General features: G+C 41.3%; 3 protein-coding genes across 9 annotated transcripts in view; 2 read left to right on the top strand and 1 right to left on the bottom strand.

The window, feature by feature from the left end:
* brf1b (BRF1 RNA polymerase III transcription initiation factor subunit b) overlaps nucleotides 1-26,842 on the bottom strand; it is a 31,957-nt gene extending 5,115 nt beyond the window's left edge. Inside the window, exons 1-16 of one of the 7 annotated variants that reach the window (XM_040125181.1) lie at nucleotides 26,628-26,842; nucleotides 24,857-25,070; nucleotides 14,327-14,407; nucleotides 12,329-12,502; nucleotides 12,165-12,196; nucleotides 12,005-12,077; nucleotides 4,890-5,039; nucleotides 4,694-4,787; nucleotides 4,482-4,608; nucleotides 4,348-4,387; nucleotides 4,030-4,125; nucleotides 3,627-3,941; nucleotides 3,450-3,511; nucleotides 2,277-2,358; nucleotides 1,600-1,652; nucleotides 40-332 (exon numbers count right to left, since the gene is read on the bottom strand). In XM_040125181.1, coding sequence (XP_039981115.1) covers nucleotides 40-332; nucleotides 1,600-1,652; nucleotides 2,277-2,358; nucleotides 3,450-3,511; nucleotides 3,627-3,941; nucleotides 4,030-4,125; nucleotides 4,348-4,387; nucleotides 4,482-4,608; nucleotides 4,694-4,787; nucleotides 4,890-5,039; nucleotides 12,005-12,077; nucleotides 12,165-12,196; nucleotides 12,329-12,502; nucleotides 14,327-14,407; nucleotides 24,857-25,040 — 1,856 coding nt within the window. In that variant the 5' untranslated portion in view covers nucleotides 25,041-25,070; nucleotides 26,628-26,842. Of the gene's footprint in view, nucleotides 1-39; nucleotides 333-1,599; nucleotides 1,653-2,276; nucleotides 2,359-3,449; nucleotides 3,512-3,626; nucleotides 3,942-4,029; nucleotides 4,126-4,347; nucleotides 4,388-4,481; nucleotides 4,609-4,693; nucleotides 5,040-12,004; nucleotides 12,078-12,164; nucleotides 12,197-12,328; nucleotides 12,503-14,326; nucleotides 14,408-14,799; nucleotides 14,928-15,065; nucleotides 15,335-15,359; nucleotides 15,690-24,856; nucleotides 25,071-26,627 lie in introns of those variants that run through there. The other 6 variants (XM_040125179.1, XM_040125180.1, XM_040125182.1 and 3 more) reach the window with 6 other exon arrangements.
* Nucleotides 5,252-11,612, top strand: LOC120788915 (BTB/POZ domain-containing protein 6-B-like). The gene is made up of 5 exons (XM_040125186.1): nucleotides 5,252-5,379; nucleotides 7,385-7,645; nucleotides 8,709-8,799; nucleotides 9,060-9,178; nucleotides 10,060-11,612. Exons 2-5 carry the CDS (start codon nucleotides 7,443-7,445, stop codon nucleotides 11,090-11,092), a joined length of 1,446 nt encoding a protein of 481 aa, XP_039981120.1. The 5' UTR covers nucleotides 5,252-5,379; nucleotides 7,385-7,442; the 3' UTR covers nucleotides 11,093-11,612.
* On the top strand, nucleotides 14,860-24,487 carry LOC120788912. Its single transcript, XM_040125178.1, has 20 exons — nucleotides 14,860-15,019; nucleotides 15,105-15,163; nucleotides 15,397-15,489; nucleotides 15,606-15,733; nucleotides 15,841-15,981; nucleotides 16,082-16,159; nucleotides 16,426-16,596; nucleotides 17,702-17,798; nucleotides 17,883-18,106; nucleotides 18,301-18,466; nucleotides 19,004-19,212; nucleotides 19,717-19,834; nucleotides 19,968-20,176; nucleotides 20,627-20,744; nucleotides 21,120-21,289; nucleotides 21,709-21,806; nucleotides 21,923-22,038; nucleotides 22,135-23,643; nucleotides 23,768-24,136; nucleotides 24,448-24,487. The coding sequence occupies exons 1-20, from the start codon at nucleotides 14,994-14,996 to the stop codon at nucleotides 24,462-24,464; spliced, it is 4,116 nt and encodes a 1,371-aa protein (XP_039981112.1). The 5' UTR covers nucleotides 14,860-14,993; the 3' UTR covers nucleotides 24,465-24,487.
* Nucleotides 26,843-26,844: the final 2 nt, after the last annotated feature.

Below are 26,844 nucleotides of genomic sequence, written 5' to 3'. Positions count from 1 at the left end.
GAAATGATCAGATTATAAATTATAGATGATCAGTGGTACCTCTTCCCCATGATGCTAGCATTAGCCGCAAGATCTTGGTTAGCATCACTGGTCTTCCTACGGCGGCGGTGGCGGCTGAGTCGTTTCCGTGTGGCGGTGTTGCTGTTGGGGGGGTCGGAGGAGGCTTTGCTGGGACTGCTGCCCCCCCCACTCCCAGTCCCTCTGCTGTTCAGGTCTCTGAGGACGTCATAGTTGATCTTACTGGAGATCTTCTTCTTCTCCAACATCTTTTCGATCGCCTCACCCGCTGTCAATGCCTCAATCTGCTCCCTCTTCTTACACTTCTTCTTCTTCTGCAAACACACAGTGGTGAATTCAAGCTTTATTCAAATTACATTTAATTTAAACTTTTTTTAAATAAACTTCTTTTCATTGAAACTTTATTTAAATCTAATTTTATTTAATCAGGTTTCCTTTAGACATTTCTTTTTCAAGAGAACTCAGAACAAAAACCTTCATAATCAGACAACCAGCAGACAAAAACACCACACATAAGGTCAGACAAACACAATCAACAAAAATAATAAAAACAGTGACAAGAGTCTTAAAAATATCAAATAATAAAGCTTTTAAATCTTAGAAGGGAATGAATGAGTCCAGGTTGAAGGCAGAAACTACTTCAGGTAGGATTAGTGTGTAGATAGGATTATTTAAGGTGCAGCAGTTATTGAATCAGGTACTGTTTTTAAAAGTTTACAAGATTTATCTGAGAGGAGGTCAGGAAAAGGTCAGGCCCTAAACTTCAAAGCTCATCCTCACCTCATTATATCTGTAGAAATCTGGCATTACTCTCAATTACTGTATAGATGTTCACTGATAAACTGATCATGAATCTAGACACAATGAATATATATTTACTATGAACACTATCTTTTAAATAAGTATTTAAAGTTTTTATTTGCATGCTGTATGTTTTTCAAGTTTCAAAGTTTCATTTAATTTCCATGAAATAAGAAATGAAATGAGCTCCAAACAATGCTGATTATAGTTTATCAGATACTACAAAGTACTACAGTCAGATACTGTGTGAACTTTGTTTGATGTCAGACAAAACTCAGCAGCGTCTCAAGTGTCTCTTTTATTCAAAGTATTATACATTTTCATATATTTGCTGGTTTTGCTTTTTATCAAAACTGAGATGTGTTTTTTTTAACCTCTGCTTTGAAATTATTGATAAAACACAAAGATGACTTTTTGAGATAATGTACTGTTTAATGTTGTTGGTTACTGACATCAATTCTTGTGTATTTCAGCTCTTTCTAAGATTGTCCTGTGTTTTTGGATTTTATGTGTGTGAAAGATTCCTATGAGTGTATTTGTGTTTAAAAACTCACTTGCCTCAAAAAATTTTGAATTGAACTGAATATACGAGTATTGTAATAACAGTTAAACTGGAGGAAAAGTCAGGAGGTCGCTGTATTCATTAACAGGCAGGAGTTACAGCAGTAAAGTTTCTTGACCGGTCTTTGTTCTGTGTGATGGATGAACAGGTGTGATCAGGTGGACCAGGACAACCCCTTGACTCCAGCCTGGAAAACCCTGTGCTTCCGAAACACTCACCTTCTCTTTATACGTCCCCTGTTCTTTTTCTTTCTTTATCCTCTCTTCTTTTTCTGTAAACACGAACACACAGTGAATAAATAAGACAAATTGAGCTATGACTGAATTACGCAGCATTTTTTCACTTTTATGTCATATTCTGCAGACGTTACATCATAATCTCTAACACATCAGATTCTGTGACCTGCAGAAGTGCAAAAAACCACTTCATATTCAGCTAATGTTCAGTAATGTTTGGAGCATCGTGCAGATAAATCAGATGTTTATTGAGCTGTTCTGTTATCTGACAAAACTTGAGTTATAATTCTTTGAATGACAATCTTTGAGTCATAGTTCTTAAATATTAATTATTTAATTTAGTTATGTTTTATTTCCATACTACCTAAAAATATTTGATATGTGATTTCTGAACTGGATTTAGGTTCGATAAAATGGTGTGGAACCCTGTCCCTACATATGCTGCTAACAAGCTCATAGTTCACAGCATTACAGTGCTCGGAGGTGGAACTGGGTTTGAATACCTTTGTTTAATTTGTGAAGGATTCAAACAGAAAAAGGTGTAGTGTCTCTTTAAATTCATCATCACTGATTGTTAAAAGTCTCGTCTGCTTTTGCTCTCATTGCTGTGTTTGGACATGTGTGATGGTGATGAAGATGCTGATGATGAAGATTGTGACCTTTTTGCTCTTTCAGGTACTCTGCATTCTGTTTCATCCACAGCTCCGTCTTCACCTGAACCTCCTTATCATTCAGGATGTACTGCAACACAGGGGGCAGCAGAAAATCAGACTCAAGAAGTAGACACCACATCCTGCACAGACATCCTTTCACAGTAAAAGGCGACATTAATTTATTTAAGAAGCCACAGCGAGGTAGTCCAATTCCCCAGATACTAAAAAAAATCAGAGAAAAACCAATAAAGGAGAAAGTTGTTAAAAGAATTAAAGAGCAAGAAAAACTTCATGTTGTCATCTATCTATAAATGGAGGAATCTCTGTCTCTCTGTCTGTCCAAGCGCTCATCCGATCAACTTCAAACTTCATGTGTGTATTACTGAGGAAAGAAATTAAGTGCAGTGTCAACCCTGAAGGTTTTTAGATGAATAGTTCTCAAGAAACATAAAAAGAGAAACATTAAACAACAGTCGTTTAGGGCTGTGGCGACTCATCCACACAGCTGACATTATCTTTGCGACAACGGTGCAATACAAAGGGTTTCAGGCCAGCTGACAAACTGTGTTTGATAGAAACATTGTATTCTAATAATTTTATCCAAAAAAGGCAGTATCTATAAAACACATATCCTTCATGTTTCTGCTCCATTTTAACTAGTTTGTTTCATAGAATAACCTTGATTTTATTTATTTGCAGTCCATGGCTCATAGATATTAATTGTATCTCTGTTTTGCTTTGTGTGTCATTACTGTTCTTAATCGTATTAAGATCAATGTAATGAATTAATTTTAATCACAATTTTTTTCACCATTTAAATGTTTTACAGTCAAAAGCTGAGATGGCAGCTACTGAGATCTGTTAAGCTAGTTAGCTTTAGCGGGAGTTCAGCTTTTTTTAATTATTGTTTATTCTATTTCTTCATCATGGTCGGTTCCTGTACAGTAACAAACTGTATAAATAACATGTCAGCTCCTCCATATTATTTTTCATTTACAGATAACATTTTGGAAAGAAATAAGTAAACTGTAATTATGTAGTATAATATTTTTATAAAGTAAAAGAGAAGTCAAAAAGTCAAATTCAGGTCTTAAGTGTATTTGGACCAAATATGTAGCGACTGTGTTTTGCCTTTGTGATGCAGAAAGGATTGATACAGTGACTGATGAATGAACTGACTTTATCAATCTCCTGATCATCAATGCCATCCAGGTCCAGCTCACCACTCTCCGACTCATCATCTGTAGAAGCCCAAAGCAACAGCAGATTGTCAGAATACACTCCACATCACCTGTTTCCCCCCTGCTTGACTCTGATGATGTAATGATGATGTAATAGAGGTGTTTCTGGTCTTACCGTCAGGTTTCCGGCCTGTCTCTGACTTGTTAAAGGTCTGGAAGGTCTGTTGGAGGTTCAGGCCAGGGGTGCTTGGAAGCTTCCCCAGGATGACGGCCAGAGGGGCAAGCAGACGTTGAGGCCCAGCCACCTCTTTCTCTGTCTCCTCCTCTTGCTTGCTGTCATCCGTCTTCTTGCCCCGCACATCCTCCTCCTGGATCACCTGACACAGGAAGTCCTGGGTCAGGTGCTGGGTGGTGGCTTGGAGCTCAGCGTCTTCGACTTCTGGCTCTTCGGGTTCAGAGGTCGAGGACAAACCGTCCACATCCTCGGGGTCTGAGAACCACGAATTAAAGAGCTGAAGAATCTTTTTTTTCTGTGGAGATGTACAGACAGACTCAGCTGACTCTGGATTAGTACACACCGATTTCTTTGGCGTAGGCAGCATAGATTCCTCTCAGTTTGGGTCGGCTTTTCTCCAGCTCGGTCTCAATCTCGTCTTTGTAGCAGCTGATCTCTCCTGACAGGACCAGAACAAAAAGGTTCAGTCCTTAAAAGCGTTCTAAATATCTCATTCAGTATCCCCTAGTGTCCTTCAGAGTATCCTAAAAATGTCCTTTCCAGTGTCCGAAACCATTCCCCTAGGGTCATTCAGGCTCTCCTTAGTGCCCTCTGTTCTAAACCGTTCCACTAGTGCCCTTTGAATTGTCCTATGAACCCACCTGTAGAGCTAGTAACTAACCTTCAACCTCGTCCAACTTCCTAGCCAGCTCCTGTTCCAGCTGCAGAAGAAGAAGACAGTTAATTGGTTTAGTCACTGATCATTGGTTACCTGTTGTCATCTGGCAGCAGCAAATCAGAGAAGGAGGGGTTTACCTGCTGCATCTTGGCCTTGTGCTGTGCAGCGGTGAAGGAGGGTGGATCACATTCCTGCTCCAGATCTACTCTCATGAACTCATCGATGGTAAGCTGACTGGTGGGCGTGTCCTCAAACTCTGTTAACCTGCAGGGAGGCATTGAGGGCGCTGTGATCTACTGCTGTCTACAGTGATCTACTGCTGTCTACAGTGATTTACTGCAGGTCTCACCTCTTTCTCAGAGTGGTCTGACAGACCTTCACCACACTGATCACATCCTTCACTGTACGACGAAACTTATGCATCCGAGCTGCTACCAGGAGAGCTGTGGGTGGGAGGGTGGGGGATAACATATTATTTGTCTGATGTAAACAATCTTGTTCTGTTGTTGATTTTTGCTGTTGCCGTGGTAATAGCAATGTTGTACCTGCTCCACAGAGGCCGGACGGTCGGCGTCCAGTGTGCATCCAGTCCCTCTTCATCCGCTGAACCAGACGAAGAGCCGTCATGGAAACCTCATGAGTCTTAGCCCCGAACTCCAACATGTGAGCAAACCGAGGGATGTAGAGACAGGGGTCTGGGTTGGCATGAGGAAACAAGGACAGGATACTGACATAAACTTGCTGATTATGACATTAAGTAAATGAGTATAAACATGATGTGACATAAATATAGTTTACAGTTTATACTGTTTAGTTGAAATATTAATATGATGTTATACGAACTCCTGTTGTTCGGGACATTAAAAACCTACAACAGTATATCTGTTTTCCCGCGCGATGTCGCCATCTCGCGGAGCAGCTCGGTGAAGATGGACGTACAGGATCTAAAATGGCGTCTGCAGAAACGAATAGAAGCTGGTGTCTGAGTGTTTTGAACGTTAACGGCAGAACTAACGGACGGCGGGAATCTGACAGGTAAAATACACACCGACACTCTCAGTCTGTGCGTCTGTGTGACAAACCGAGCCACTCCGGTTTGTTCTGTCTGTCGGTGGGACCGCGCTGAATGGACGGTATGGGTGAGGTTCAACGGTACCGAAGATAACAGCATTAAGCCGACTGTAGCATTACCGGCCTGTGAAACACACACACACACACACACACACAGAGCTGTCGCTGTAACATACTTGGGGTTTATCTGAGCGAACAGACGGATGATTGTCGATTATTGATAGGCGACTGAAGGAGCTGCAGCACCGAACCGAACTCTGTAGGTATCTGCAGTGAGAACTAGGGGTACAGGGTAACCTGACCTGTCAGATCCACGACTCATAGAACTGCTCAGACCTCGTTTAGGCTGTGTTCAGGTCTCAGAACTAACGAGGTCTCATAGATCACTAACACGAAGTCTGTTTCCTCAAACTCTTAGTGGTTCGAAGTGACTCAGTACATTTACTCAAGTATTTTAAGTACAGTTCTGAGGTACTTGTACTGTACTCGAGTATTTCAATTGTCCTGGTACTTTATATTTTTAATCTGTTACTAGATTTCTGAGGAAAATGTACTTTTTACTGTACCACATTTACTCTACAGGTGAAGATTTTAAAAACTTTTAATGAGCTTATACAATAAAAGTAACTGTTATACAGTAACTACAGTAACAATAATCCAATACCGTATCATATATAAATGTAACAACGACAGGGCCCATTTTGGCTGTATAGTGCGTACTTATACCTTTATACTCATACATTTTGCTGGTAATACATACTTTTACATAAGTAAGGTTTTGAATGCCGGAATTTTACCTGTAACATATTGTGGTATTTCTACTTTTACTTAAGAAAATGTCTGAGCAATTCTTCCCCCAATGCTAACACCAACCATCATCTCTGCATCCACATAACCATGACCTTCCATTAATCCAAACCAGTGATTCCCAAGCAGGAGTATTTATACTGCATCAGGTACTTCCAAAGTTACCAGGGGGTAAGACCACATATCTGTGTTAAAGAGGAAAGTAAACTCAAACAGGATTACAGATTGGTGTGAGGCTGATGTTTCGGATATTTATTGTCACAATAACTAGTAAACCAGGTAAAAGACGCTGACTACACAGTTTACCACCAACCTGAATAACACCTGAACACCACCTGCTAGATGGATGAAACCTTCAGCTTCTTAATAATACCACATTCTATCTGCAAAGCCAGTTCACTGTGACAATAAGTATGTAGTACATATACTGTATACATTTAGTAAAAAGGATGGAACATTTTTTAAAAGTTTACATGTTTCCTGTCTGTCTCTGCTGTCAACTGTCCCATAAAAGAATAAAATGCCACAAAAGTCTTAAAAGAGAAGAATTTTTAGCTCTGCTCTTTACACAACATGAGTAATACAAAACACCTTCTGTGAACAGTGATATATTATCATCTTTTATATTGCTATTGATGTGTACAAACAAAGCTAAACTAAAAGCAAAGTGCATATTAACCCTCTCATTCAACACATTTAGAGAAAGTAAATAAAATTACCTGTAAACTTAAAAATTATGCTTCAGTTTTGAGCTGCAATTAGTTGTTTAATCAATTAGTTGATTGATGGAAATGTAATATCCAACAATTTTGCTCATAGTCATTAAAGTCATATTTCCAAAACAAAATGGTTAAAATTCACCGATTCCTGCTTCTCATGTCTTTTTTATACTAGTGTACTCTTTACACTGAATATGTTAGGGTTTTGCATTGCTGATGTTGGAAGATTTTTTTCAAGTTTTTTTCTGACATTTTATAAGCTAAATGATTAAATAATCTGTAAATTATTTGACAATGGAAGTAATGAGTTGTAGCTGCTTTTTCAGTTATGGACAGAACAACCATGAGGACAAACAGTGAGACAGAAACGTGTGCTCAAACAGCAGGATCAATTGCTACTCTGTGATAATCTGGATTATAATCCTCAAATTTTTCTCTGGAAGCTGCCATCATGCTGTGAGGGCGTGACCTCGCTGCTTGCTCTGTGAGGAGCAGGAGGAGATGGCGGCTGAACTTTTCCCCACCAGCCTCTCCCACAGTAACGAGGTGGAGGTGGAGGTAAAGAAGAGTTTCTTCCATCTGAGCGTACCGGAGCCGACATCTGAACACATCGACGAGCAAGACACCGATCAACCAAATGGCAACAACAGCATCGGAGAAGAGAGAGACAGCTGGCAGGCAGCTCACCCCACCCTCAGAGAGAGGTGAGTTATATACTGTTTGCTGATTGGACAACAGGACAATGCTAATGATTCAGTATATCATGAAGTCAGATATCAGTGTTATCAGTATGTATATCAGATATCAATACCAACAACTTACACTTGTAAGTGTGTTTTGTAAATTTTGCAAATAGCACTGAAGCGGAAGGTTCCATCACAATTTTCTCCTATTTGCTGACTTGTAAGGAGTTTGGTTTAGTAAATGTTTGTTTGTTTCACCTCAGGTTAGCCAGCACTTTGCATGGAGATAGATCCTTATGTTTGTTATTTTGGTTAATCCTGAGTCATATTGTTTCAGTTTATTGCTACTGTAACACCTTTTTGTAGTAGTCTATGGTATCACTTTTATTACATTTTAGTGTTGAGATCTTGATTTTGGGATGGAACAACCTTTAACCTTTATGGTGTGCTCTCTCCACTCTCGACGGGGGCCTAGAAGCTGCCTCATGTCAATGAACCTTGCGCCTGGTGCAAAATTACCAAACAACAGGCAAGGTGAATTTCAAGGTTAGGAAAAAAAACAAACAAACTTTGGGAGTGCCACCATGGAAATACAACCTGATATCTAACTATAAATGGAGGAATCTCTCTCTGTCTGGATTTCGATTTTTTCGACAAACGCTTATACGATTGACTTCAAACTTCCCTGTTGTATTGCTGACGACCCAAGGATCTGCAGTGACGACAGTGAAATTTTTTTGGATGAGCGGTTTTCGAGAAAGTTGACATATATTTATTTTAAACTGCACTTATTGTTACCATGGTAACCATGTTTTCTTTTGAATTGAGATACAATCCTTTGATGATGTCACTTAGGATATCATCAGAGGTCACGCTCCAGCTTGATGGGCACTGCACTAGTGTTTTAAATTGTCCTTAATTCTATTGGGAGTGAAGGTCAAGAGGTGCAGTTTAAGACCAGTTTTATTTTGGAACATAAATGCGAGTGGTCCTTCCTGTTGGTTTCCAACGACAGTGGTGTGGTTTATTTGTTGTTCTGTCGTTGTTTGTAGTGTTGTTGTTGACATTTTGTATATCTGTGCAGGAACGCTCTGATGTTCAACAACGAGCAGATGGCTGATGTTCACTTCATTGTTGGTCCTCCAGGAGAAGCTCAGAGAGTCCCTGCTCATAAGGTACAGAAACTCCTTTAGATTATACCTGGACTCAACTGTGTCTCATAACTCTCTAAATAAATTGTAGTTTGTTGTGTTTTCACGGGGAAAATTGTGTTTTTTAATCAAGAAGCACAGCATGAAACTTCAGTCAGCCACAGGAACGTGACGCTTGTTTTGCGACTCGTGTCTTGTCATCTTCAGTCGACTTCTGCATCTACTTCCTATCGTGTTCTGTCTGGCTCATACTGTTTCTGATTGGTTCCCTGTCTCTGTTGTAGTATGTTCTGGCGGTGGGCAGCTCGGTGTTTGGAGCCATGTTTTATGGAGATCTGGCTGAGGGACAATCTGAGATCCACATCCCTGACGTGGAGCCAGCTTCTTTCCTCATCCTGTTAAGGTGGGTCCAGTCTGGGGACGATTCCGTTGCTTAAAGACCAGAGTCCTAAACTAGTCATTTTGGACTTGACTCACAAGTCCACAAGAGCATCTTGTTGGCTGGCTAGGATGTTAGCAGTTAGCGCACCAGCTACTCTAGTTCACCAGGTAGCCCAGAGAATAGTCAACAGGTCTCCAAGCTTCACAAAGATATGCTAATGACCTTTACTAGACCACATTCTGGTGTGTCCAGGCCTTTTCAGGGGTCCTTTAGGCAGTTACAGAGGTTCTTGAGGATGAATCCAGGAGTCACTGAAGGCATTGGAGACCTTTCCAGGTACTTCAGGATACTTGTTCATCTTTAAAGGTTCTTAAAGAGGATTCTAGTCTTATACTACATTAAGTGTAGTTTGTCTTGCTCAAGGACACTTTTACATGTGGACAAGGGGAGCTGGGATTGAACCAGCAATTTAAGATTAATGTCTTACCCGCCTGGACAGCTGCCCCTCCAGTAGTCCTTGAGGAATCTCAAGGTTTTCAAGGACGGTCCAGGGATTAGTGAAGGATTCTCAGTGGTCCGTGAGGGAGTTTCAGGGTACGTTAAGGACTCAATTGTCCTACAAAGGGCTCCAGTGGTTCTTGTGGGGTTTCAGTGCTCTATGAGGGTGTTCCAGACATTTTGGATGGGATTTCAGGGGCCCAAGAGGTCAAAAAGCTTTAAAAATCTGAAGAGTTTAAATTTTTGTAAGGAAGTGCCAAGTTTTCTTCAAAGTAATTTGCATCTCTTTAGTCTGTTCTAAGTAGTCAAGTACAAAAACTCAGTACAGCAGACCCCAGATCAGTCTAGTGATCTTTACATGGTCAGTGACGCAAGTCCTGATCCTGCTTTGTGCTTTGTTTTAGGTACATGTACAGTGATGAGATTGAGCTGGAAGCCGACACCGTGCTTGCTACTCTCTATGCTGCGAAGAAGTACATCGTTCCTGCTCTTGCGAAGGCATGCGTCACCTTCCTGGAGACCAGTCTGGAGGCAAAGAACGCCTGCGTTCTGCTGTCTCAGAGCAGGCTGTTTGAAGAGCCAGAGCTAACGCAGCGCTGCTGGGAGGTGATCGATGCTCAGGCTGAGCTTGCTCTGCGATCTGAAGGTTTCTGTGAGATTGACCTGCCCACGCTGGAGATCATCCTGCAGAGAGAAACACTCAAAATCCGCGAGGTCGTGGTCTTCCAGGCGGTGCTGAGCTGGGCGACGGCCGAGTGTCGGCGGCAGGGCCTGGCAGTGACACCGAGGAACCAGCGGGCAGTGCTGGGAAAGGCTTTGTACCTGGTTCGGATCCCCTCCATGATGTTGCAGGAGTTTGCCGACGGGGCAGCACAGTCGGATGTCCTGACACTGAAAGAGACACGTGACATCTTCCTGTGGTTCACCGCAACCAAAAAACCTAGACTGGAGTTCCCTCTGGTGAAGCGGGCCGGCCTGGCGCCACAGAGGTGTCACCGCTTCCAGTCCTCGGCCTACCGCAGCAACCAGTGGCGCTACAGGGGTCGCTGCGACAGCATCCAGTTTGCAGTGGACCGGAGGATCTTCATGGCTGGACTCGGTCTCTACGGGTCAAGCAGCGGGAAAGCGGAGTACAGCTTGAAGATTGAACTGAAGAGGCAGGGAACCGTTCTGGCCCAGAATTTCACCAAGTTTCTGTCAGACGGGTCAAGCAGTATCTTCCCCGTGTGGTTCGAACACCCGGTCCAGGTGGAACAGGACACCTTCTACACCGTCAGTGCCATCCTGGACGGAAATGAGCTGAGTTACTTTGGACAGGAGGGGATGACTGAGGTGCAGTGTGGGAAGGTAACATTTCAGTTCCAGTGTTCATCGGACAGTACCAACGGGACCGGTGTGCAGGGGGGGCAGATCCCTGAACTGGTCTTCTTCTGTTGAACCAGAACCTGACAGATAGACTCAAAGCTTTTAATCGAGACAGGGGCTCTGATTCTGATAGACGCACTGGTGCATTGAACTGGAGGCTGATTGGACTATTGTAGTATTACTGAAAGCTGACTGGAATGTTGTACTGAGACCGGAAGCTGATTGGTTTGTCAGTGCTTTTTTAAGGAAACCGAACTAAACATTTAAGCAAAACTAAACTGTTGCTGTTTCTCTGAGGTGAAGTCCTGCAATATCTGATTTAGTTTCCTGCAGCTGCCACTAGATGTAACTCAAAAGCCAAATTTTACTGCTTTAGCCTTTAAAACTACGATGACCTATTAGATGACACAGTGGTTGATGTGAAATTTAGTTCTGTACTGCACTTTTCTCTGCAGCTCTACAGCACTTTTCTCTGAAGGAGGATGTACATCTTATGTTTAACATAATTGACATGATATTTTTTGTTTAAACCGACCTCTGATTCATACATGTGAAACATTTATGAGAATAAATTTCTCACAGGAACAACTGACACCAAGTGTGAGGTAAAACTGTCTTCTTCTTTTATTTAGTTTTATCTTCAGTGATCAGTCATGATCTGAGCTCAAAGAGTGATGTTGATATTTAGCCTTTGTGCTTCTTATCAAAAGATAAAGAATATATTGGATTCAGACAATGCTTGGACAACAAGTTTGAGTTTGGATCATCATGTTTGTTTACAGGGACATTAATCTCTAATTTATGGTCATTGAAATAATTCACTAAGATGTGGACAAGGTCATAGATGCTGTTGAAGATTTAACTTCCTGCTTGGTTTCAAGTAAGTATCTCACACTTAAACTCAGACTCGTAGAAAAGCTTTCCATCTGACAGCTCATTTACAGAAAACTAAATGTGTTTATTTAAAGAGAATAAAGTTCTCACCAATGGCAGGAGCGTTGATGCAGAGCTCACGAGCCAACAGCAGGAACGTCTTTCCCAGGATGTAAACGTTCACCTGAACACAGGAAACAACAGGTTAAAACTCTGAGAGTCTACTGTGAAAGCGGGTCTGAGCAAGGGGTCTGAGCGAGGTCAGTCGCACCTGCAGCAGGTCACTCAGGTCCAGCAGCATGTCTGAAACTCAGTTGAGGAAGGTCACAGGGGGGTGAAGACAGACATTTAACATTCAACTGAGACCTGGTTCAAGTAAGTAAGTAACACACACACACACACACACACACAAGATCACAGCAGTTGCTAGGATACGTGGCGTCCCCTCGGTGCGACACACCAGGTAGAGACACGCTGCGATGACGTGCTCTGTCTTGCGTCCGCGGGTCAGGTGTTTACTGACAACCATCTTGAAGAAGTTGAAGGCCGTGTCTAAACAGTGCTGGTTCAGCTGCAGCTGACTACCCAGCTGCTGGATCTGACGCTTACCTGGAGAGACAGGTACACCTAGTTAGCACAGTTTATTATACCTGGAAATATCAAGGGCTAATTATAACTGATGATTACCTGGAGACACGCTTTTTAGGACCTAAACAGGCCTAAACACATAGAATATGATTTAATACCTGTCACACAGGTCAAATTATTAAAGATACTGATGAAAACAAGTAGGGATGATAAGGCCTCGAGTTAGTCGAGAATTTACTGACATGTGGATCACATTTTTGTCAATGCTTCCAAGCTGTATATAACAATAATTCCTACAAATATCATTAATTAATCATTCAACATGACCAGGAGGAGGACAAGTAAAATTAATGGATGAGGTCTAAATCAATGTTACTTGAGAGTTTCCAGACAGTTTTTGCTACAGTCACAAATAACGTTTAATATTTAAGACCTTTGTAAAGGAAATTTAAGACAATAATTTACACCCTCCTAAGGCCTTATTAAGTTTATAATACAAGTTCAAGCAGGAACTTTCAGCCAACCTCATCTCATCATCACTGAGGCTCAACCTCTCCACTATTGTCCAATGATCATCTTAGCTGAAGAACATTTAAACCACCTCACCTATGTCGTCTCTCTTTGCTTTCATTGCAGCCTATGCCGCTTAAAACTTCACTACTCCTCCTCTTAACTGCGACCAATGTCAAGGCCCCATCTCAGGCTCCTTGGGGGATCTCAAATTAGCTGCTGTTCATAGGGCTCTGTCCCTGTACGTCTCATTAATTGTAGCAGTAAACACCAAAATTTTTATTAAATAAAGTTTCTGCATTCATGTTAAAGTTCCAGGTGGTTTCCAGGGGTACAATGCAGGACCTGGTTTTTAGAAGCAACATAGTACTAAAAAAGCAGGACTGGTGTTAAACTGAACTCAGTTTCATTATACAGACGATATCATGATCAGAAAGAGGAAAAAAAAGTCCTCTTGTCTGTGACTTCAACCTGTACATGAAACATGATGGGGTTGTCCTGCCACTGCGTTTTAGCGACATTTATCTGAACCCTGGGACCTTTACACCTCTTTATATACGAAGAACCTCGTACCCAGGAGGTTCTTAAAGTTCAGGTTCGGGGAAGAACTGAAAAGACCTCTGTAGCATTCACGACAGGTAAACCTGTGTCTCCGGTTCAGGTGTGGTTCAGCTGTTTCGTGAGACAGCGGCTGTGATGCTGAATAAGCTGATAATCAAACAGCAGCAGAAGTTGGGGATACTTTGATATATACTGTAAGGTATAATGGGTAATACTGTAGTTTATCAGTAGTAGTATTTATGATGCGTAAATACTAGTAGTATTTCTTTTTCACTTGATGCTCAAAGCGGAAGCAGAATGTGGCATGATGTGTGGTGAATTAAAATGACATGGAAACCATGCCTGACCAGTACAAATTGGTACTGTACTTTGAAATCTGTGGAGCTGTGACATCACCAGAGAGTGTTTTTAATGTGGTTTAATGTCAAATAAGGCAAACATGGGGATGGTCATGTTGATGACAATTATGACGATGATGATAACTATAGATCCAACTGTTTATCTCCTGATACCTGAACTCAGAGTATCTGCTGATCTGACATCAGTGCTGTTTTTATCTATAAGCATCTATAAGTAATACTCAGTAAACCTGTGTGTGTGAACTGATCTGGGATCATGTTTCTGAGGTGAGAGATGATCAGCTCACTGAGACTGAATGGATTTAACTGACAGCAGAAACATTAAAATTTTACATTTAACCTGGTGAAGAAACTATTGATGTGGGTGAGGATCACTCCTGTGGATCAGATCATTGATGATGATGATAGGACTTACCGCTCTGCAGGGTCTGGGCTCTGGACTCTTTACCAACAGTGGTGTGGAAACCAGAACCAAGAAGAGGAGCTTTAACTGGACCTGAAAGAGAAGGAGGACAGGTGAAGCCAGCCAGTCAGGTGCTTATCTTTACACTGTAAAAAAACACTGAAGTTTAGTTGAACTGCCAGATTTCAGACTAAAACCACTGGAGTGACTGTAACAGTCAGCCAGATAATGAAACTGCTGTCAGATGAACAAGAAGATGAAAAAAAACAAAACATTATTTGGTGGTTTGACGACTCAGAGAAGGAAACATTTTTGTGAAATAATTTATATTTATTGTATTTTATTAGAGAGGATTTCAGCAGAATCTGTTTGAGTGACAGCTTGTGTCATTCCCTGTTGGTACATTTCAATACTGAATACTGACAGGAGATCAGTTCATACAGTTAACCTGGAGCAGACTAAAGGATATTCACTTATATTTCTACCTCAGGGACCAATTTGATTTGAAGTGCCACCTGTAATCAGACTCGATCACCTTCAGCTGGGACCATCTCCTATGTTACCGTGATGACCAGGTGATTAGCTCACCTGGCTGCAGAGGGAAAGTTTTCCTCCACAGAGACAGACAGAGACAGAGACAGACACAGTGACAGTTCAGTTTTTCTGTTTCTACTTCAACATGAAAACTGCTGCTTTCATCATTGGGTGAGTCCAACTTAGCTCACCTGGACAGGTAAAAAAAACATCTCACCTGGTCAGGTAAAAAACTGAATGTCACTGCTTTTTCTAGACTTGTCTTCATCTGCTGCGAGTTCACAGAAAGCCCAACAGCTGAAGGTCAACTGGAAGGTAAACTGGTTTTACTGATAAACTGGTTTATTTACAGTCTTTGCTGGTTATTTAAGGTTGACTTGATGATTTGTAATACAAGACATCAGTTTTCCAAATTCAATGCACAACTACAGAAACTGTAACTTGATTCTGCAGTTCCTTGGTGGCCTCTGACCTCCTGAAAGATGCTCTACTTCTTATTTAGACTAATTACCTTTAGCAGACATACTTCAGACTTTGTGTCTCATCAGGATTCGTGGAGACTTCTGTTCAATCGGTTTGTCGGGACCGTCACCTGTGGATCCAGGTGGCCTCAATACAAACGCCTCGTTTCGAGGCTGTAGGTCAGTTCTTCATGTTCACTCAATACAAAATGACACTTTGCAGTTATGATGGTCAAACTTCAGTCTGTCTGCCTCTCGCTGTCTCTCACTGTTCTGTGTAAAACGTCCTGATGTAGATGGAAATGGTGTCCACGCAATCAGCGAGCAGCTCGCCTCGCGCTGTGGTTACACTATCAGCACCTTCAAGATGGATGGCTTCACCACCTTCAGAGCTTCGTACTACTCCTGCTTCACACAAAACCAGGTACTTTCCCTGACCCATCGACAGGTAGCTCCGCTCTAGCATTTCTGGTTATACCAGAGGTCCAGACTGACTGCAGTTCTGAAGTTTTGTGTCCTTATTTTTTCCAGAATGACGAAGTGTTCACATTCAGATTTAACGTGATAGTGAGTAATGGTGGTGATGGGTGGATCAGCCAACCTGTCTCTGCAATATGTTCTGGTCTGATCTGGACTCACAGAGAGATCATCTGTGAGGAGGACTACATGGAGGTCAGAACACCTACCACAGGGAAGCTGTGTGTAAACCCCCAGAAAACTGATTGAGCTGTCAGTGATTATGTTTTAAATCTGGTATCATGGTGTCAACCAGGTGAATGTGAACAGAGTGTCTTCATGTGGAGGTCAATGGAGGGAGAGTGGACAGGTGTGGCAGGCTGCCTTATCTCAGGTAAGATCCCACCAACACAGATAAGTAAACATTGATGATCTCAGAACAGGGGCACTTTGGGTGGTACTTGGGTATTTTTAAAGCTCAATATAACAGTGTTTTCACATTTAAAATATGAATATCCTATTTCACCATGCATTTTATGTCTGGGCTGTTTTTTTAAAAATCACTTCTAAAAACTCACCTTACCAATAATAAGACCCAGGCTGGAATCCGAGTCCTTGGTATCAAATGTTTTGACAGTGTATTTTGTTGCTGGTGTTCAGGCTCAGAAGACTGCCAGTTCAGTCTGGAAGCTGATGTTCTTACAGAGTGATGGACAGGTTTCCTCCATGTCCATCAGTGAGGCCCAGGCGCAGGGCTACAGCCTGACCACGACCGCCCAGAGGGTAGTGCTTCGTTCCCAGTATAAACAGCCGCACGCCGAGGTCATAATGGTGGGTAACCATGTTAGCAGACACCAGTCACCAATTAGTGTAGTAACTTTTTTTTGCGGTGTTTATAAAAAACAATGTTTTTAATGAAATGTTAACCTTCACAGTTTGAGTTGCCAAGCAGACATTTTCAGAACCCTCCCTGGTAGTGTGTTCAAATACACGCTATGTTATGAAAACGTGTTTTTAACTGCCTTGTGTCCTTTTCCTCTTCATTTTTCTTAGGCTGAATCAAACTCTCCACCCTTATGACTTGCCGACTTTGGTCATTTGCATCGTGACAGGTTTATTGTCAAATCTGCAAGTCTGTGCTATAAGATGGGACGTAAAACCCTCTATGGAGATTCATTAGTTTTTTGTTTTGTTTTTGTTTATTTTTACTATATAATCAATTTCAAAATATATATTTCTGAACAGTACTCAAGTTGAGGACCCTCATATTGTAGGTGAATACTACCAACCTATTCCTGTCTGGAATTGCACACAATAGAACTGCAGATTGGGACAGTTCTTGGCACTTTCAGACTTTCTAGGCATGTTACCTTAAAGTCTGCAAGTGCAGGTAAGATTAGATTTTTGGATTCATCCTCTGTAGATTTTGGCCATGCCATGATGTTTCTGGCCAGGACGGTTGAAGTGCTTGAATTTCAGCAGACTAAACGTTAGAGTATGTGGCTTGGGTGGTGGTGGTTGTTGTTGTTGTTGTTGTTGTTGTTGTTGTTGTTGTTGTTGTTGTTTTTACAGTAATATTTACATCTTGTTGTACCTTATTTACAGCTGGGCCAGTTGCTAAGGAGTTGTTGCTACTAATGTGAGACTACAGACTCTTACCCTTAAGAATGTGTAGTGTTGGTAAATGTTAATTTTTAGTTTATACATTTACTCTACTCTATTTTATTTTTTGGCACCTATTTATTGTTTTACCCTCATCCTTAATGTCTGTTCTATGTTGCACTTGGGTCCATGAGGGACATTTCATTTCTCCGTCATGCATATGTGTGGAAGTGATGATAAAAGCTGTATTTGAACTTATAACTTGAGGTGGTAAAACACTCAGGTAGTTTTTATTATTTTTATTTATTTTTTAATCTTCACATTTGTCCATCAGGTGGATGGCATCCCTGTGGAGATCATCCAGGTTTCTCTTTTCTTTAAGAGGAAGCTGCTGGTGGTGGTGATCGACTTGTCCATGGTCTGCACAGTCAGTAGGTTCTCCTCCACAGACACAGGAAGATGGTTTCCGTCTTAACAGTAAATGGTGCTGACAATGTTTCTTGATCCGTCTTCAGATTCAGGTTCTTTTGACGGTGCCTGGCTGCTCTGGGATGTTCCCTTGGTCATGACCCCTCTGGTCGATGAGGTAGCGAGGTTTGAAAGTCGGAGCCTCAGTGTGGGGGTGGACGGTGTACTACTGGATGAGCCCACTGCCACCACCAGAGGATTCAGTCTGGTCCAACGACCAAGACTAGTCCAGATCAGGGTTCCTTTTGGGGCGGAGGGTGGCTACCGGAAGGTAAAATCAGTCCCGCCCAAACTTTAGAGAGGGACAAGGTTTTGAAAAATACATTGTTTTATTCCGAGCAATAAATATGTCCAAAATGAGGACTAAGGTCACCGTACAGAATCAGATGCAATTCTGAAGACATTTGTCGACCAACAGCAGATTCTGCATCCAACTGACAGTTTCTTCTTCTTCTTCTTCTGCAGAGTTTGGTGGTGAACAACATGTACAAGGAATTGTACGTGATTTTTCTGCTGTACGAACATGTCTTCTCTCTGCTGTATGAGGACGGCAGCAGTATAGACACAAGACACCGAATGCTCAGAGTGCTCGACACACCGCTGCTCTGCCAACCACCCTTCAGCCTCAACCGTAAGTTTCCCAGTTAGCCGAACAGTTTACAGAACTTTAAAGGCCTAAGGCTGCTTCAAACGAACACATCGTTTTTTAAAAAAAAAAAAAAAAACAAAACACATCCGAAGTGTGTTCTATCTGTTGTGAAGCATGGTTAAAAAACCCTTCATATCCCACTACCTCCCTGATCTCTCTCCAACAGCTGTGTCTCTGTGTGTAATTGATTTTAACTTAATTCATTCCCCAACTAAATCCTGGTTCTTCATTCTTCAGTGTGAGGATTTACTGGTTTTGTTTCATACTTCTAAACCGACTTTGTGGTTTCTGGTTGGACTAAAGAAAAATCATTTTAGCATCTTGAGGATGGAAATTTCATTTTTTTAATTTTTTTTTTTTTTTACATCGCAACTGATCAACAAAATTACAGATAAATGCATAATAAAAATAATGTACAGCCCTAGAGTGATATGGTATTCTGACGTCATGTCATCTGCCATTGTTCTGTATCAGACTTCTTATCATTCTGTCTTTCATAACTTTTGTTTCTTCTCGTAGAGACAATCAGTGATGACCAGGTGTTCAGTGTCTACCTGGGAAACATTCCCGGTGATGTAATTTTAGAGGAAGTATGGATCAACAGGAAGCAGCTGATGATGGCAAAGAGTGTTGAACGAGGCATCAGCATCAGTCCTGTTGTGCACGTTAATGGTAGCCAAGCATACAAGCTCCGGTTGCCCTTCGAGGATGCTGTTGTCCACTGGACGGTGAGGACTCCATACAGAACCAGGATCACTTTCTTTTGGCCTGTTTTTGGAAGTGGTAGTTCTTGTTTGTTTGTATTCATCCTTGTTGTGATGCTGCTTGACCAATCAGGATCGACAGCAGTATTGCTGGCAACTGATCAAAGACTTAGTTTGGATTTAGTACTACCTCCTGAGCTCACAGCCCCATCCCATGAGCAGAAGAATGGTAGAATGAAAAAGGACATATGTAAGGTTCTTTCATTCCTGCAGCATAAAAGGATTATTAGATATTGCTGTTATAAATGGTACTTCATGTTTAACCAATTATGTCACTATTGGGGCACAAATTATGCAGACTTATTCTAATTATCTTTCCCACTTTCCCACAACTGGCATTTAATATCTCTTAATGCTAAATGTGACGTGGCAGACACCACAGCCATCTCACAAAAACTTGGAAAGAGAAGATTCAGAAAATGTTATTTGAAGTCTGATGCCATTCTATTGCAAACTGTTTTCCTACAGTACCTGGGAGAAGGTGTAGTGCAGTACTCCATAGATATAAACTTTACTTTAACCATCATGCCCCAGAGAGACTCTTACTACCACCAAACAGTCATCACAGCACGAGTATTCAATACATGTAAGTACCTTGTTTCTTGCGCTTTAATGCACTCTAGTCTTAAAAAGAAGTTTCAACTTACACAGTAACCATGTGTAATTGTCAGACTAAAACATGTAAGACCTAGTTTTAAAACGGACTTTCTCCTTCAAAGTCCCTCCAGAGATCACAGCTCAATGTTTGGACAGAGGAATCACCTTCAGTGTGGTCCGACCGCCTCGAACTGAGAGTCTGTGGGAAGTGGGCATTGACCACGAGCCTCTGACATTACAGCTGGTGGCCCAGAGAGGGTACCACCTCCACAATGACACCCATACAACCACCCTGGAAGTCCCTATGTTCTCAATCGGATACACCTATGAAGTAAGAGTCCACGAAGCATGACTGCCAACTACAGTCAGGTAGTCCTGAAATTATCAGCTGATGACTGAAAACACCTACCTGAATTTGTTAGTGCCAAAAATTTCAAAGAAATTTGGGGATTTGAAGATACAAGTGGGTACTGCAAAAAAAACCAGGAAGTCCATCTTTGACTTGATTTAGTCAATGGCATGAATCTGCAAACTTCAAGTATCAGGAGACTGTTTGGTAACACCTGCACACTAAAGAGACAATCAATTTGAGGAAATTAATAGTTTGGTATCTATAGTAATACATGTATAGCTATGCTCCTTTCTCATTTCAATGTGTTAGACATTTTATAGACTAAACATTTATCAGAATCTCAAAATAAACTGATCAACAATGTGTTGCAGCCCTACAGCCAATAGTCACTTACATTCATAATTGCAGCCCTGTTTTTTCTCCCCCCAGGGCATCAACCTGTCAAACTTTTATGGAATATTTAAGCTGCTTCTGAGAGATTCCAAAACTCTGGAGGTCCAGACGTCCATCTCCAAACGCTGCCTCTTCAAAACAGAGGACATGATGGGTAACCTGCAATCCCCTTCTACACTGCACCTGAAGATACATTTTTAACCTAAAAATTAGCCTGACTTTCACAACTGAATCTGTATAATCCTCACTCGTCCCAAAAGGCCTCCTATAGTCTCGTTCAGCCCTGAAGCTCATAACGTTAAGTCGATTCAAGGGCTGTGAACATACGGTGTTAGGGTTAAAATGGAATAAAGACAAAGTTTAAAACTGAAATTAAACAGGATCAACACCAAGTTGAATCACAGTCTAAAAGTGTTGAAATCAAGTTAATAAATTTTCCAAAAGGGTCAAGGCAGATTCAACTACCCACTCTTGATGGTCAAGACACTCAGTAAGTTGCAACTCTAACACTGACCCTCTATGGTTTCAGTCTGTGCGGCAGATGGGACCATGACAGTGGTAACAACTCCAACATCCACCTGGCCCACGTTGCAGCCTGAAAGAACCAGTCTACTAGACCCAACCTGTCGGCCCAAACAGGCCGACAGATCCAGAGCCCTGTTTGAGTTCAAGGTGGACTCCTGTGGGACGAGAGCCATGGTATGACTCAAAAGTACTGGGGGATAAAGCCTGGGAAAACTTTGATTTGCTGCCATGAACACTGCAGTACAGGAATAGAGCGGAAACAAGCAGTCAATTAATCTGAAATAATTTTGATAATGGGTTACTTGTTGAAGCACTAAGTTAAAAAACCATAAATTCACTGGTTCCATCTTCACAAATGTAAATATTTGCGGTTTTCTCAGTTGTCTGATAGTAAACTGAATTTGTTTTTAGGTTTTTCACTGATGTTCTGATGTTTAGTAGAGTTGATGATCAATGTTTTTTGGTGTGTGTATCTGACTAAGCAGAGGACCAGGTAAACAACATTGAGCTCCAGATAGAATTTAGATACTGCATGTCCAGATGTGTAAATGTAAAGGCTTAGTGAGGTTTTGTAACTGAGGAGGGTTTAACAGGTCGGGGAGTCATATGTGGTTTATGAGAACGAGATCCTCCATGACAGACAGCTGATTGCAGACGGACCAAACTTCATTTCCAGAGAATCTCAGTTCAAGTAAGGATAACACTACAAAAACCATCCATATACCTTAATGAATACTTCGTAACCTGTTAGTCCCAAAACAAATGTTCAAGACTTTTGATTAAGAAATGTGTTTGATTCTTGAACAGGTTGACTGTGAGGTGCTTCTATCCACTGGGTAGAGTCAACAGACTTTCTGTGGACAGGATCTTCAAATTAGAAACTCCTGGATTTGGTTCAATCAAAGTCTTTGAGAGCCTTACAGGTCACGGTCTGAGTTATCATTAATCTGAATGAAGTGTGGTTTTAATGGTAGAATTTTTTTAAAAACTTTTTTTTTTTTTTCTCCCCCCCCCCGCAGATTCAGCAAATAAAGTCCCTGCTCATGACTGTTTGCATCAGGTTTCTGGAAATGCCACCAATACCCCAACTAACCAGGTCCACCAAACACACCAAATCCCTGCAGCACGTGGAGGCATGATTTACCATTTCATCAAGCCCCGGCCCAAACCTGGACCCAGCCGCTTCATTACAGTACCAGGAGGATACAACAAGCTGGTCTCCTCCTCCCAAGGCCTCCAAAGTTTTCCAATCGTGAATCTTTCTCCTCAAACTGTTGATAGCCACCAAGTCCCTCAGGAGGTTTCATCCCAGACAGATGAACAAAATTTATTCAATCCTTTTTCAAGCTTTTCTCCCAGATATGGCCAGTTACCAGACAGCAGCATCCAGCAGTCAAACCTCAACACACCAAGCTTCAACTCTGTAGACATGAGAAGTGAAGATTCAAGACCAAGAAATGACATCTCAGCCTTGGATTCTTTCAGCAGAACTCCTGATTCTCCAGTTGTTCAACAATTGGAAAGTAGCGGGGGAAGCTCTGGTCAGACTCTGAAACTTGGAAGACTGAACAGTTTTGGTGACCAGGTCTGGCACTCTGGCCTGATGTGGGACCAGTCCACTCTTGGCCAAAATGGAATTGTTAATCTAAATCAAGACCTGCAGAGTCTTAAAGTCGATCTTTCTCTCAGCATGCAAGAGCTGGACCAGCAACATGAAGCCAAGTCTCCCTTGAGCCTTCAGGGGTCCTCAGGTGGTGAGATGGACATGGCAAACATGGAGAGGCTTGTCTACCAGCCTCAAAGTCTGTATGATCCTTTTCAAACAGCCCAGCTTCACCCAGTCCTTAAACCACCAGCTCAATACAGCTCAGACCACATCAGCATAACCAGCCGCAAACCTCTCCTGCCCAGCAGAGACAAGAAATATGTTCCTATCCCTGACTCATCTGAAGAAACTCAGGAGTCTGTCAGCAATGAACTAACATCTACAGCAACCAGCCGAGTTGACCAAAACCTGGAGAGAACCGGATCCATTGAAAGGAGGAACACTGAGACAATTCAGTCCAGAGTGCAGAGCATCAGAGTCAAACCTCTGAGCAAATTTATGTCTTCTGGACATCATCTGAACCAGAAACCTGTTTTGAAACAAGGAAACTCTCAAATTTCTAATCCCTCCCAGTATGAAACTGGTCTGACAGCTGTCAGCAATGATGGAAACCACTGGACCTCCCAACAGCATCAAGACAGCACACGTTCAAACAAAAGACATGAACATTTAACTGAGAAAACAAGTTTCCAAACCCCAAAGCGGGAACAAGGTCTTCATGGTGTCCTAGTCAAACTGCATGAATCTGCAGTGATCCGCCTCAGTGATCTATCCCCAAACCAGCAGGGACATCAGCAGAAACCGGTCCATCCAGCCCCAAACCAGCAAGGACACCAGAAACTGATCCAGTCAGTGGCTGAGACAAGAAACAGTGGGGGACAGGAATCTGCTTCAACTCTGAGAAACGTCCTTCAACCAACAGGTAGGGAAAAAAATCACCAGCTTATTGATCAAATCTTTAATTGATTCTTTCGAGTTGGGAAATTTTTTTATTTTTTTTTCTCCCTCCCCCTCCCTCCCTCCCTGTGCTTGTCCCCCACCATCAGGTGCATCTCACAGCAGAATCCGACCTGGTCCTGGTTTCTCTGGAAGACTCCGTACTCATGACCAGTCCAGATTGCAGAACCTACAGAACTCCAACTCTGTCACCAGAGGAGGAACCAGCAGGACGACCGACCTCAGCTTCACACTGCAGAACACCTCAGCGACTTCTGTCAACATCAGAGAATATAAACCAACTGGTCCGAACACACAAAGTAACAAGGGCCTGAATCTCACTGCAGAAGGAGCTGGGTTTACTGGTTCTCACACAAGTCTTAATGGTCCTGGTGGTCCAGGTTCAGACCTGAAGATCCACACCAAGTCAGACTGTGTCAGTCAGTATGGATCCAGTGTTCACCAAGGCATCATGAGAGGTAAGACCCTCATCACTCAGATATCTGTTCATGATAATGAAAATTCAGTTGGGTCATTCTGTTGAATACTCACGGCCTGAGTTTGATACCTGGGTGTCCACTTTTGAGAAATTTTTAAAAAGGCTTTTAACAACTGACTTTTGTTCAATGTTAAATATTTGAACCAGCAGTCAGTGTCTGCATAGAATCTGAAATTGGGAAATTATTTAAATCAGGAGCGATTTGATCAGAGAATAAATCGATGACATTATCAATCTGACCAGACCAGAGAAGCAGATGTTGAAGCTAATTGTTTTCATTTTTCCTCTCAGGTAAACAGATCAGCTGATGGAGACCATTTAAAAAAAAAAAGGGTCTGTCTGCACAGTATGATTCAATAAAGGTTGTTTGTTCAATAATATTTCCTCAAATTTTTGTTTTTGTGAATAAGGACAGATTTTGTATGGTTCAAGCTTCTTGTGTGCCTTCTAAAAGGAAACTGTTAACTGTAGTGACTTAACAAAAAAGGACATTTTCCTTTTAAACTATTGGTGGTCATGTACAGGGAGAGTGCCGTTTCAGACTCCATACAGAAATATAACAGTTTACTGTTTCATTGGTTGCTGTCACATGTAGTAACAGAACCTAACTTCACGTGTTCCCATAAACTTCAGGTTCTGCAGGTGACTTCAGTGTACTCCAAATATTTCTGACAGTCAGATCTAAGAAAATGTTTCTCACCATCAGCAGAGACAAACTGTCCCACAGCAGATGAAACTCCTCCACTTCCTTCCACAAACTGAACCTCAGAGACGATGATGTTGTCCTCCAGAACCGAACCACAACCGGTACACACTGCGCTGCCCCGAGCCTGATCCACATCTATATCCGCTCCCCCACAGGTCCTGCACACCCTGGAGCTCATGATGGAGGGGGTCAATCAAACCTAATTTAACTGACCAAAGATCAGACAGAAGAAAGTTATTATTCAGTTAAACTATAATTAAACTAAAGGATTGTTAAGGGTTAAGACTGAGGCTCATCAGTTTAAACATCCTGAACTGATTCATCTATTCACAGTAGGATTTTTATTTAAAAAAAAAAAAAACCACAAACGCACAAATTCTTGCAATTAAACTTAAACCATTACAGGTGTATAATTACTATGTGTATTACAACAAAGTAATACATTGATACGATACAGTGGAAGAATCAGTAAATCACGTGTGAAACAATTTTATTTGAATTAGAATAGATTTCTTATCAGAATTAGAACCCGTTAAGTAGAGCTGCAACTAACGATTTTCATTATCAAATTATTTTTTTAGTTCAGTTAATAATTTGGTTGATTTAAAAAAAAAAAAAAAAAAAAAAAAAAGTCAAACAATAGTGAAAATATTGTAGCAGTTTCTAAAACTCAATTACATATTTCAAATCATGCTTTATAAAACAGTTTACGATCATATAAGACAAAATCCTCACAGTGCAGAAGGCGAAACCAACTTTTTAAAAAAAATTTTAAAGAATTTTCAATTATGAAAATAGGTGATTCATAACTGCATTGATTAATCAACAAGTTGCTTCACCTCTACATTTAGCACCAGTTTAATTTCCAGATGCTGTGATTCAGCTGACTGTTATGGAAAGGTTTTTAGAGCTGACATTAGTTTAATAATCCATCACGGAATTAATTATTTTTGATGTATTTTTGATGTTTTATTTTTGAACAGATGTCCTGTTTTCTATCACAGTAAACCGTGTATTTTTGGTTTGGGCAAAACAAATATGTGAAGACGTCACACTGGTCTAGAAGAAAGTCTGAGGGACATTTTAAAATGGTGATCAGAAAATAATGATCAGATAAATCAGCAATGAATATAATCTTTACTTGCAACTCTAAACACTGTTGCTTAGACTTGTGGCCTCTGTGCGCAGCTTTGTTTGCTGATAGCCAGGGTAACCTTAAAAAAAGATATCGTATGGAGTTTGGTTTGAGGTTGTCAACTGAAGCTACTTTATACACCTTGACTTAAAATCTTCTGGTGGCTGTTTATACTGAGAGAGCACTGTGCCAGACTCCATTCAGAAATATAACCTCTTATGTTTCACTGCTTATTGTGAAATGTATTTTAGACATCGTGTTTGACGATGTTACGGCTATATCTTGGCTAATGACCCGACATGGACACTAACCCTCTGCGGATCAGAGAAATGAAAAATAAGACCTGAAACAATTAGTCGATTCATTCGTCGATAGACCGGAAATATTTAGTTAATCTTGGAAAACTTGGAATTTTTCATTGTTTTCTGACATTTTATAGACCAAACGACTAGTCGAGGTAATCAACAGATTAATCCATAATGGAATTAATCGGCAGATTAAAACAATAGCCGTTAGATTCAGATTCACACACCGTAAAACTTCATCAACAGCTCAACATGTTAAATACTGTCGGATAAACAGCAGTCGTTACCATAAATGTTAACAGCTTGGTTTGCCTAAGGGACTCACCGACAGTAGAAAACAAGAGTGCGGTTTGGCGGTTAGAAACACGGAGCAGCCGTTTGTGTCGTCAGTTTTATTTTCCCGTTAGAATTCATTTTATTCCCCCGTCACTGAAATACAGGCAAACATTAACAGCTTGTTTGACCTTTTTGATCATTAAAAATACTCATTATTGATCACTGAGCGGTTTCTAATAGATGTTTGTGTTCTTTCTTTGGCGCCG

This window comes from Xiphias gladius, chromosome 4 (genome assembly GCF_016859285.1).
Source record: "Xiphias gladius isolate SHS-SW01 ecotype Sanya breed wild chromosome 4, ASM1685928v1, whole genome shotgun sequence".
NCBI lineage: Eukaryota > Metazoa > Chordata > Actinopteri > Istiophoriformes > Xiphiidae > Xiphias > Xiphias gladius.
Note: the sequence above shows the minus strand (reverse complement) of the source record. Positions and strands in the feature narration are given on the sequence as shown.